Raw genomic sequence first — 12,669 nt, forward strand, 5'->3', positions numbered from 1 at the left:
ATATTTTGTTACTAGTATGATTTTCCTTCTCGAACTGATTTATAGTGCAGACTGACATTGGAGATCCCCGCCACCCTCTGTCTTAGCTGCACCAAGATATCAGTGATTCTGTCTATAAGTTAGACCATTTTGCTTTAAATTGTTTCGATTATGGCTTCGTGATCCAAAAATTGCCGAATGGGGAAAGTCTATACTTAGCAGCGTGCAATGGTATCACGTGACCTCCAGCCTCCGGATTTCCATGGACAAACACAACAAACAATAACAACCGGTAACTATGCAGCGCGGCGACTCCAGCCACATGTTTTGGCTCCCCCTCTAGTGTGCCTGCTGTCCGAGGTTGGTCGGCAACTCTCCTCTGCTTCTACAATTGCCCTGCGGCATTCGTGCTTTTTTCGATGATACAATGAGAATCCGTCCAAGCTCAATATAATATTACTTCGTCTCATAATACGGTCCTTTTGATCGCCCAGACCCCGTCACCATGTCGTATCCTCAAGACCGCCGCCGTCGGGCTGGTGCGGGCTTCAGCGCGACCGGCAATCGTACGTTCATGGGATACTGGGTACCTCTGGCAATCACGGTCGGTGTCGCGACCATCAGTATAGCTGCTTGGGTTTGGAGCGAACGAGAAGAGGGCGACGATGAAGGCGAATACGGCCGAAACCACCCCGATAATTATCCTCCTCCAGGCCCAGATGGTGGTCTGCCGCCCGGCGCTGACTTTGCGAGGTCTGCACCATCCGACGCGCGCCAGGATGATAACACCGTCATGGGCCGCATGCAAGGCGCACTGCGTCGAACACCCAGCCCGCAGCAACTCTTGGACGGTGCGAGCAGGCGAGTCGCTGCCGGCGTGGCTGCCGCGGGCGCCATGGTTGGAGGCGCGCTGAGCTCGATCCGAGAAGAACGAGGCGACTTTGAAGACCACTCGCGGTGGTCGGAAGAGGCCGACTCCAGAGCCAGAGGTACAGCGGAGCCTGGTCCTCGAGGTGTCGCCCCGTCATCTAATAGAAAGAAGACGGTGGCGCTTGTTGTTTCGGCCGATGCCCTATCTGGTGAAAGTGATGATATTTCATTAGCTGAGCACGCGGTATGTTTTCCCTAGGCGCTTATTATTCAAGAGTATCTGCTGACGCGCTCTAGTCAATTCTCTCTCATCTCCCTTCACACGTCAATCCGGATGTTACCCGCGTCTTCGTTCTCATCTATGCCCCCGGCTTGAAACATGCCATCGGAATTCCATCGTCTACACGCCCTACGCCATCTGTGGATTCTTCATATTCCAACATTGGTCACGAAGAGGCCGTTGACGCCGGCGCGCCCGCCGGGAATGACCTGACGGCCCTTGCGCCACAGTCAACGGACGATCTAGAAACCACAAGCCCACTCTTTAAGACTTTATACACTCAGGCTCAAACCGTCGTGGATAAGGATACCATGATCATGCCATACAGTACTTCCAATGGTCATCTGTACCTGCTGCGTCATTTGTCGCCAGATACCGTGTACATTCAGGAGTCTCTGTCGGGAAATGAAGGTGACACTGTCAAGCAGCTTTCTAGCTGGGTGAGGCATGTTGTCGTCGTCGTCGGTGACGAAGGAGGCCGCGGCGGTTTGGTCGATAGTGAAGACGAATCCGCGCTCGCAGGAGAGCAGAGAGAGAAGTGGTGGCAGAAGGAGGGTGTTACTGGTATTGGCAAACACATTGATGTTGTCGACAGTTTGAAGATTGGCGACGATTGGAGACGTCGCATCTCGGGACATGACTAATGGTTGATGAATCCCCTGCGATATGCGCTAATCTGGTTGCAGATTATGCAGTATTGCGAGTATATTTTTCAGTTTCCATGGATATCCAATGATCTTTTTTGCTTCTTTTTTCACTTTGTTTGCGCCGTTCTCCGCTTGGATGCTCGTTTATGTTAGCTGGGAGCCGGATATAGTTAGTATATATGTACCTTTCACGACTTTGTACTCTAGGATTGAAAAGATAATTTATTAGTATCAACTGATCTATTCAATGTTGATATTTAACGGTGCTTTCAGAATATTTATCAAACATTAGAGACATATATACATATGTAATTAACGCGAAATACGTGTATCAATCAATCCAATGTTGAATTATTGATCAATTTATACATCCATTGATGTACATATCAACGGATGATATATATAGTTCCTCTTTCTGACAAAATAAAAAAATTTGATAGAATTTGGTATGGACAGCGTCCAGCCTACTAGTTATTTAACAGCGATTTAAATAAATAAGCCAGCCACCAATATCAAACGATCTAGACATCAAAATATTACCTCTACATTTGTACTCCAGTCGCACAAGATCCGGGGCAAGCTCCGATGGCGCTAACCGGATGCGGCAGAAGAATCACGTGACCGACGTGGCAGCCGCATCATGGACGAAACGCAAGCCGAGAGAACATCACCTGCCGAGACAGAGACGACCCTTGTCGACTCGCCATCCATCAATATCTTGCAGCGCCTCGTCCCTCTTTCTAGTCACCTCAAGGGTGCTCTTAACTGCTGCTCCGGGCCAGCGAAGTTGCCCGCGTCCTCGCCTTGGACCATCTCACCCATTGACCCTCCCCGTCGCCCACCCTGTTACCCCGTTCCCCACATGTCTCGCGCGTCGGGGATAGCCTCAATTCCTGGAACTAGGGGTCTCTTTTCATTCCCAGAAGTTGCAAACTCTTGAGGCGCGTGCCGCTTGCTTGCTGGCTTGACACGGCCCGGCTCAGCCAGCGCCGCCATGATGGCCACTGCCGTCTCTAAGCCCGCATCTCAACCCCCAAAAATGAAACGCCCTCCGCCATCGTTCACGCAGACCGCAGTCAACGGTATAAAACAGTCACCATCGGCGTCTTCCTCTCCTTCTGTTACCTCAAAGCGCCTCCCCGGTACCAACCAACCCTCTACAAACTCCGTGGCGGGCCCCGTAGCCAATGGCGTCAACAACCGCCCCATCAATAAGATGCGCAAAGACAGCCAGAAGCCTGGAGATCCTCTGGTCCGTCCACAACGGCCATCAACGAGGAACTCAGTTGTTGAGACCGATCGCCGACTTACCAAAATACCCCCAGAGCCTTTTGGTCAGTGCCGGCTTTCTCTACCGCTGATTTGGGATATTTCGCTAACATAAAAAATCTACTGCAGTTAAAACGACCTCGTATATTCTAAAGAGATACGCTAAAGCGCAACCTTCCCTTATCATCCATCTCCATCCCACCCACTTTCGATTCGATCAACAAGATGGCAGCTTTCCATATAACTCGGAGATGAAAGTCATCATTGAACACATTCGATCTCAAACGGTACCCCACGATATGCTGGAGGAGCTCCTCCGTGCTGGGGTGAAGTTCTATGAAGGTAAACCAATCGAAGCCTGTTATCGAACCTTGAAACTTGATGTTGACATTCACCTCAAAAAACAGGCTGTCTTATAGTTAAAGTAGTGGATCACAAATCGGTATCAGCTCAGACCAGCAAGTCAACAATCCCGTCATCGGACGAGAAGAATACGCCGTTTTCTATCCATAACTACAACCAACATGTTACGCCGTCACCTTATATACCCTATCCAAAACAGAACCAGGTCCGCCCGGAAAAGATCGATTCCCCTAGACTAGAAACATCTGGAAAGGAGCCCGGTGCAAGTACAGCCGAGGACTCCAGTGCCGGACAAGATGGTACTACAAATGGGGTTTCGGCGGGCGAATCATCTGCCAAGCAACCAACTCCTAAGCCGAAAGTCTTCACCACTGTCCTCCATCCCACGTCACTCTCTATACAAGCCGAACTGACATACTTATCTACCACCCCACACCCGCTTGCAAATGCAATTGCAAACGCCAACAAGAAGCAGCCAACGACACAGGCTACATCCAAGACATCTACGACCTCGACAGCGGGCCCGCCCCCTGCGAAGAGACAAAAGATGCTTGTTGACCCTGAGGATCTCCCCGAGTTTGAAGCCAAGCTTATCAGAGCTGTGGCTCCTCCCCTCTACTTAGACCCAGTGGATAATTTTGAATCAGCACAACGGCTTCTTCAGCTTATGGAAAGTCCACTTCACCGTGACAAGCCGCCTTCGTCCAAGACGAGGAAACGCACAGTTGCAGAACTGGCAGCAGACGAAGCTCTCGCCGCTGAAGAAGAGAGATTTATGCTCATCATGGATGAAAGGCTGGAGCCCGCTACATCTAGTGCGGCAAGTGGTGCCAAATCAGCAGTTGACGATACCGCTGGAGCAGTACCATTCGAGCCACGTTTCTCAAGATTTAAGACCATTGAGAATATCCGTATTCAGCACGAGGAAAAAGCGAAACGGGAGCACGAGAAACAGGTACAGCAAGAGCATATTAAACGACAGCAGCAGCAGGAACAGGAGAGAGAGCGACGTCGTATGATAGACCAGAGACAGGCAGAAGAGCATGCGAAAGAAGAACGACGTCAGCAACTCGTTGCACAGCAGGCTCATGCTCAGTTGGCAGCTCAGCAACAGCAGCGATTGGCGAATGGCCTTTCTCAAGCATCTCAGGGCCAGATGTCGTCACCCATTGTTCGCAACCAAACACCGCATAATACATCGTCCCCTGTCGTTGGAAACAACGTGGGCGTTGCAGTTGGCGGTGTGCCCATGAATGTTACTGCGTCTGCTCAAGGAGCCGGGAGCCCGCCACGGCCGCCGTCAACTATGCATCATGCCCACCCAGGTGTCATGAGTCACCCAATGGCAGCCTCAAGAAGTCAACAGAGCCAGAGTCGAAACGGCACGCCACAGATGACCCAAGGTACACCAGCTATGGGACATGCTACTCCTGTCATGCGCAATGTTACACCAACGCAGCGCATGGGCCATAGTAGTCCGCCAAATTCGTCGATGGCTCAAACACCTGTCATGACCCAATCCATGATGGGCACGCCGCAAATGGGAGGAGCGGGCATGGGACTTACGCCTCAGCAACAACAGCATCTCATATTGCAGCAGCGACAGCAGCAGTTGCTTGCCCAACAGGGCCTTAACCCACAGCAAGTTGCGCAGATGCAGGCACAGCACAACATTCAAAGTCACCACCAACAGCAACAGCAGTTATTGCACCAACAACAACAGTTACAGCAGCAAAACCAACAACAGTTGCAACAAAATGTCCACAGTCAGCACTCCTACCAGGCCCAGCTACTACGAACACAAATGGCGCAGATGCAAATGGCCCAGCAAAAACAGGGTGGACAACAACAAGCAGGCATGCAGATGACACCGCAGCAACAGCAACAGCAACAGATGCTGTTGGCGGCTGCTCAGCAAAACGGTGGTCAAGTCGCACAAGGTCCGTTACAATGGGGCAATCGGCACCAACAAATGTACCAGCAACGAATTATCTCGTTGCGGCAAGACATAGTGAGGCGATATGGCCAACAGTATGGGGCGCCCCAGAGTTTCCCACCCCAACTTGCTCAGCAATATTCAGCTGGTGTGGAAAAGAGTGCCCGAGCATATGTCATGGAAATGATGCGCAAGGAGCAAGTTGCGATACGCCATGCTGCAGTACTGCAACAGCAACAGCAACAGCAACAGCAACAACAACAGCAGCAGCAAATGATGGCAAATGGGATGGGGAAGTGAATTTAGGAAGAAGGGTAGGTGAGGTTGTTTTTGTACGGACTATGACTTTTGTTTATACTGGACACGGCGCAGTGGATAAGACGACCACATTATGCATAATATTTTCCTACCATGGTACGATGCGAACTATGATTATTGATTCGGAGTGGGCTTTTTTTTTCGATTTGGGTTTCTGGAGTCTTTCATCTGGGAGAATACTTCGGTGGGCGGTGCTCTTTTTTTACATTTACATTTCCTTTTGCTTTTTCATTTTTCCCGTGGGATATATTCTCTCTTGCTTGAGAGAGAGGCCCGAGGTCAAAAAATGGAACGCCTCGGATATACAGTTGATACCACTTTTGCATCAGGGTCGAACATTTTTTGTCTTTTCTGGTTTGCTTGTCGTTTCTTGAACTTCTGGGAGTTTTGATTTCTTATTTCTGACTCACTGTAACCAGACTGCTTGCACGTCTATAACAGAGAGGGGGGGATGGATCTTTCCTAAGATTTGAAGTCTTGATTGATTATTTGCTTCTTTACTAAGGTTCTTCCTCTATTATTGTTTGTACATGTTCTTTTCTTTCTCTCTGGAATTTTTTATTTCTTCCGTATCTTCTCAGTGTGACATTGTAATTAGTTTCGCAATTACAAACTATTGCATTCAGTGATTTATTCGTAGAGACTATAAAACATTCGAAGTATACTAAGGGGAATTATAACTGAATCAGAGCGTGCATCTGCAATGCTTGTTCTAGATCAACAAACCATGTGTGAACACTTTTACACCTGTACAGTCAGTCATATGCAAATGATTCCTAAGCAGCTTCACAAAAAAATTTACAGGGACACTCGAGATAGTGCTATCCTATCCTATTCCTAGCAGATATGATCCTACATACCGCATAATCCGACATATCACTTCCCCCAACGTGGATTCGAATGAACCATAAAATTGGGTTATATGGAGTATTTGTGCCGCGTGTGCATAAAAAGACCCATCAACATCCCTGTCACTTGGAAAAGAAAAGAAACACCAAATTCGGACAAAACACCGAGGCATGTCAGATTTTTCTTTTCTTTTCCTTTTTTTTTTTGGAGTCCTTTGTTCGCTGCGGGCTAACGGGGATGCTTTTTTGGGGTATTGTTTACGCATTGTTGCCCGCTGCGGGGTATGTAGACCTCGAGATCCTGGTTCCTACATGGTGTGTATGATACGTTATTTTGTAAACGGGAAAAAGAAGAAAAGAAAAAAGAAAACTCATTATTGAATATTGGATGTATCATACTGAATCGAGGCTACCACGTTTAAAGAACCACAATGGAATCGATACTACTTTTTTGAAGCGGAAACATATTGAGTGATAGGTCCGAAAGCGATTGATATCATCGTATCCTAGTTTGAAAGGTTTTTTTCTGCCCTGTCAACTTGATGCTTTTCACTGGTTTCCTCTTTTAACCTAGTCGCTATTGTCGATCGGGTTTTCAAGAAGGATTTTTTTTTCCCACGTTTGACTAAAATACTAATGTTCCTAACGAGTCGTGTCTTTCTGGGCTTTTCCGTATCGGGGTAATAGTGAAGATATTTACCCCAAAATTTGAGACCATTGGCTAGATCAAACTGGTTATGATTGATGGAATATTGGTACATGCATCCAAGCAGAGACATCACATCGGGATGTGGAAAAATGCTGGATCAATAGAAAAAGTTGTGTGCGGACATGGAATACCTGGGCTGGCCTTTTGAACTACATGGATGATCCCAGGCCGCGCAGCAGGTAGCACAGAGAATTTGCAATCATATGTAGTTTATCGATAAACTGGTGGGTGATATTTTTCGAATGCTGTTCAAGGGTACATATTGAAAAAAAAAAAAAAAAAAAAAAAAACAGGCTACGCTCATTTCGTGACTACATGCAGAAATATGAATAAACAAACCGTTAGATCGATAGCAACTGATCTCAGAATAGTTTCCAACTAGTCAATAATGCCATAGTATTCAATATTCAATTTTTTTTTTTTTTTTTGTTTGCCATCAATGGATCTTCGTCTAATCTTGTCCCTAGTCTAGTTTCAACTCAGCGGAAATTTCACACTGATACTCGTCACATTCGCCCGAATTCTACGTGGCTTTGTCTTAACATATATATCTACCGAGAGCCTGGTAATAAATAGATCTGCACTATTTATTATTATTATTATTAGTTGTTTATTTTTGTGTGTGTTTGTTTATTATTTTTAATTAGATTCTAATAAAGAAAACAAAAGATGTTTCTTTGTTTCGTCAAGACTCCACTCGGCAGTACCCGTCTAGAGGAGTTTTAACCTCCGAAACATCAATGATAATGGTGGCAAAAACGCTGCTGCAAAAGATCGACATTGTGAAGGCAAAAAAAAGAACCCCCCCCCCACCCCCCTCTCCCCCATATTATGTGTTTCAGTTTCAGTTTAAAAAAGACAAAAAAAACAAAATCACTGGATCAGGGCGAATGAAGGATGCCCCCATTTGACGTAAATGAAACTGATATTCGGTACTATTATCTCTCTTCTTTCTTCGATATGTAACCATGTATGTAGGATATGGATATTGTGGTTTCATAATTTCTGGCATTTTTCGATGCTCCGGTCTCTCCTTATCGAATGCATAGTTGGGCTGATAGTGTAATGCTGATATCAGTTGGTATTCAATGTGGGTAGTATTTCTGTGGAGTTCGTTATAGATATGCTCAGAGTTAGGGTTATACTACTAGTTCTAGTGCTACGTAGCACTTGCAATCCCAAATCGTCGCGTCATAGCCAGAGATCGTCATGGAATATTGAATCAATAGCCAGCAGATAGTAATCATGCACAGCTGGCCCATACTATCTAAGTCGACATATAAAGAAATCCATCTAGGCCCACGATATCGATACAGAAGCAAAGAAAAAAAAAGAAAAAAGAAAAAGAAAAAAAAAACCAAAAAAGTCGCCACCGTAAGTCGCCACAAAACTTCACACAGCGCCCTACGAGGCCATATCAGTAAACTAAATGACCTACAAACTTGTTTTTGATTCGATAGTTCTTGACAAGACCCGCTGAGCCGTGAATAAAACACGTCTGTGTGTCATCCATTGCATGCATTGAGTATAAGTAAAAGCCGCGCAGATCTTATCAGTAAGGGGGGTCTCCCAACTATCGAGCAAAATCAGGATGGCAAAAGTAAAGCTCAGCGAGCCACTGAGTAGTACAGAGTAGAAACCGGTAGATCAACCCCAGATCGCAATTTAGAGATACTGATATGCACGGACGATGCTGGGTGAAATTGAAATCGCTACTGGAGACCAGGGCAAAAAGTGGATAGCTGCATGTCATTCAGTAGCTTCGTTTCGAAAGCCACACTAGACCAGCCGGCTGGAGTTGCTGATATACGTTTTCAGCTCGAAGATACTTCCACATATAGCAATGGTATATCGATAATAGATCAATGATTCCAAGGCGGAGAGCTTAGAGATCATCGAAGGTTGGACGAATCGAGGTCCTTGGACATAGCCGTCAATAATGGCTGGCAAAGTATCAATTTTTAGCAACAGGTATGGGATAAGGCTGTTATTTTTGTAACAAAGAATGCGTCTTGTACTACGTATTGGACAAAAAAAGTTTTGAATATTTCGACGAGAGATAGCAAACTGAACAGTATTACCAGGAACCAAGTTCGCACGGAATGCAGCGTGAACCGTTGCTCAATTCGGATGGTGGCTCCTAAACATGCCGAATCAGAGCTCCTATCAATGACGAGTATGTTCAGCAGGAATCGACTGACTTCCTTCCTAGTCGGGAAACATCTATAGAAATACTGGTACAGTAAAAGAATAACAATTTTGATCATCTTACCTTGTTATGCTTCCAAATACTGAGGAGAAAATGGACAAGAGTCGAGGATCGTCATGATGCCAAGAGTCCAGGACGAGGACCAAAGCACTTCAATCCCAGTATGGAAATGGCCGCATTAGTTGCCAGTCTAGCCAGTGAGACGATCAAGACATCGATCACAAGTTCGTTACTAGGGTTGGTCACGGGCCCTGGCAAACGCGAACACGATGGCCCAAATCGCGAACCGTTTAATCTTTCAAGGGCACATTGAAATATTGTCTTGGCGCGACGCAGGAACAGTGGTGGACTTGCAGGCAACTGCTATTCCTGATCATGATGGCCCCTTGCTGCAATCGATATTTCTCTGCAGCTTTGAGAGGCGGCTGGAAAGGGACATCGAATCCCATCGAGATTCAAGATGCGGGGTAAAAGCTAGTTGGTATCGTGAACGTTGGGCTATTGAACGCCTCTTTGAATAGAGAGCGTAGTTGAAATCGCCGATCGAGGTTTGGAAATGGTCATGGGCTAAAGCTGCAAGTTCCTCAAAGGCGGAAGATAAAGTTCGGGGAATTTTTACTCTGTCCGCTATGAAAGGTGAGCGATCACTTCGCCACTCTCGGGGAGACTAGATGAAAATTTTTAGTCGAATGGCTGGACAGTAGTCGTCACCAGCTTGCTCTCTGTCGCTTTGCGGATTGGAATGGTGCCCCAAACGGTTGCAGAGATAAGCAAATCCAAGCGCCTAGACCAGCCGGAAAATAACTCGAACAGATGTTTTCTTTTTCCATGTTGATTGACCCAGCCAATGTTGAGCTGGCCTAACTGGGGCTCATGCATCTCATGGTCGATATCTAAATTACTTGGTAGCAGATCATGCGAGCTTGGGTTCATCGCCATATTGGTGATTAATGAACAACAACGGGTAATGAGAAGTACCTAGCACACTTCCTCACAAAGTCTAGTAGAAGACACGTTAAAAGAAGGACGAATGACGAATGACGAACCACTGATAACCGAAGAATGCCATATTTTGGGGAGCGATCTCCTCCGTGTGAAATCAGCGGCGTAGTGACATACCCACCACAACGGTACGTACCATGCTGAATAGGAAGTGATAGTACTCCATAAAGTCCATACATAACCCCCCAATCTGGTAGTACTACTAGGTGGTGTCTGTGGTACGTGCGTCGTCGTGAAAAACTTGGCGGGACCTAAACCATAGTAGTAGTCTGACTGAAAGATGGTAACAGCGGCGGGAGGACCCATGATTTTCGCGCTGTCATCCGGGTTCTGGGTCCGGGAGAACGGGCCGCGTCTGTAATACGTATTGAAACAAGCGCTGGAATGTGATGTGCAACCGAAAAAGGCTAGGTAAAGTTCTTGGATGAATGGCGTCGGGTTATTAGAGAGAGAGAACAATGGGGAGAAATTTTCCAACAGTGCCACGAGGTGAGCAGCAAAGAACGAGGGTCGGTCTCGCTGGCTTTGCATTTGGGCCACAGCGCATGCTGGTGATCTCGAACAATATCGGTGTGCCAAGCGAGTGCGGTCAGGATCGGTGTAAAGCGCGCATGTTTCATGACGCACAGAAGAGCATACAATTGAGACTGCTTATGGTATACTCTGTACGAGTAAAGCTAGCTGCCTAGGGTGCAGGGTCGCATCTACCCGCTCTGTCTGCAGTTTCCGGAACACAGCATCGTGTTCCGCGAGACGCAGAATTTCCATACAAGTGCCAAGTGTATCCACAAAAGTACCGTATTCGGAAAGGCGTTGCAAGTAGAGAAGGTCGACGCTAGACGCTCAGATACCGGATGATGGGGGATGAGCCTAATGACCCAATGGGGCTTGCAGGCTAAGAATTTGTGGCTTTGCATTCCTCGGCGTATGGCATTGTTAGCGTCAATGGCCCAAATATCAGACTTGCAGTAGGATAATTAATGATAGATCAGAAACGCTAACCGTTGCGTTGGAATCCAAATACGATGGCGATAACCAAGCCACCGGTTCAAGCCCCGGCTTGATAATGCAATCCGAGACTCTGATTCTCTCCGTAGGGCTTTTTTTCAGGGCCGGACTAGAACGGGAATAGGATTCGTTGACGTCTAAAATTAACTCTGCCCTAGCCGTCGAGGGGCAAAGAGTACTCGGTGTGGCGGGGCATAAAAAAAGTGAGCGGTAACATGAGAGGCAGATATGTATTTGTCACGCCATGAGGCCGGCGGGGCCAGAACTCAGTGAGCATGAGCATCGATCGTATGAGTCTTGCTGCAGCGGAGCGGTCAGGTCATGGATGGAGGAGAGAGGAAAAAATTTGCTGAGGCTTGAAGAGGATGACGAAGGAGTGTAGGACAGCAGCGGCAGAGGTAGTAGCCGAATCGGGAAGGCGGCACCTTCCCTGGGCAGCTTCCCTGTGCACCTTCCCTGTCGGGCACATTCCTCAACAAACGCTCTTGTGTGTGTGTGTGTACACAGTACATGTATGCAAGACGTGCATCTGTGTAGCGCGAATATGACTCGGATACACCGCTGTCTCTAGGCTCTCGAGAGTGCGTTCCCGAACCGTGCGCCACCGGATGACAGACATACCTGGGATTATTATTTGATTATTATTATTATTATTATTATTACTAGTATTGTTATTATTATGGCGAACTCTAGAGAAACCAGAGGAGCGGCGGCTACTGGACCCTGTTATTGGTCAACGGAGCGATCGGGAAAGCATCGAGCTAGCACCAAAAGAGAATAGCGCTGCGGGCCCGCCAAGACTTCTCCACAGTCTCCAGCCTCAGTACGCTAGGCTGATTCAGGGATAGCGCAGGGGCTCAGCCCTCCACCGCGCCAAGCTAGGAACAGCTAGCGCTGCAGCCTGTTTCGCACTGTCATTGCCCCGGCTGCCATTGCATACATGAAGCTAACTGCTAGCCTGGAAGCCAATCGCACTGGTCAGATATGGGCGAATGCTACCCCGGAAGCCACGTCTGTCTGTGCTCGATCCCGGACGATGATGCCATTGATTGGCCTTGGTCTTGGCCGTGGAAAGTGCAATTGACAGTGCGAGATCAACAAGATAACAGGATCAAAAAGAAAAGGATGAATATGACGAGACAGCGCGGACAGGAATCACCGCTTCAGGTAGAACAATGGCCTGCTGGCCATCTCTGTCTGGCGGTGGCTGTGGCAATCCACGTACATACGT

The 12,669-nt window shown here is 47.4% G+C and overlaps 2 protein-coding genes across 2 annotated transcripts; both read left to right on the forward strand.

Annotated features, from left to right (window-relative positions):
- Positions 1–484: 484 nt before the first annotated feature.
- Positions 485–1,773, forward strand: TRUGW13939_08883 (uncharacterized protein; the record flags this gene model as incomplete). The annotated part of the gene is made up of 2 exons (XM_035492009.1): positions 485–1,093; positions 1,147–1,773. The coding sequence occupies 2 exons, from the start codon at positions 485–487 to the stop codon at positions 1,771–1,773; spliced, it is 1,236 nt and encodes a 411-aa protein (XP_035347902.1).
- A 997-nt stretch (positions 1,774–2,770) lies between these two features.
- Positions 2,771–5,644, forward strand: TRUGW13939_08884 (uncharacterized protein; the record flags this gene model as incomplete). The annotated part of the gene is made up of 3 exons (XM_035492010.1): positions 2,771–3,110; positions 3,175–3,387; positions 3,465–5,644. 3 exons carry the CDS (start codon positions 2,771–2,773, stop codon positions 5,642–5,644), a joined length of 2,733 nt encoding a protein of 910 aa, XP_035347903.1.
- Between the last annotated feature and the right edge of the window lie 7,025 nt (positions 5,645–12,669).

This window comes from Talaromyces rugulosus, chromosome V, assembly GCF_013368755.1.
Source record: "Talaromyces rugulosus chromosome V, complete sequence".
Classification (NCBI taxonomy): domain Eukaryota; kingdom Fungi; phylum Ascomycota; class Eurotiomycetes; order Eurotiales; family Trichocomaceae; genus Talaromyces; species Talaromyces rugulosus.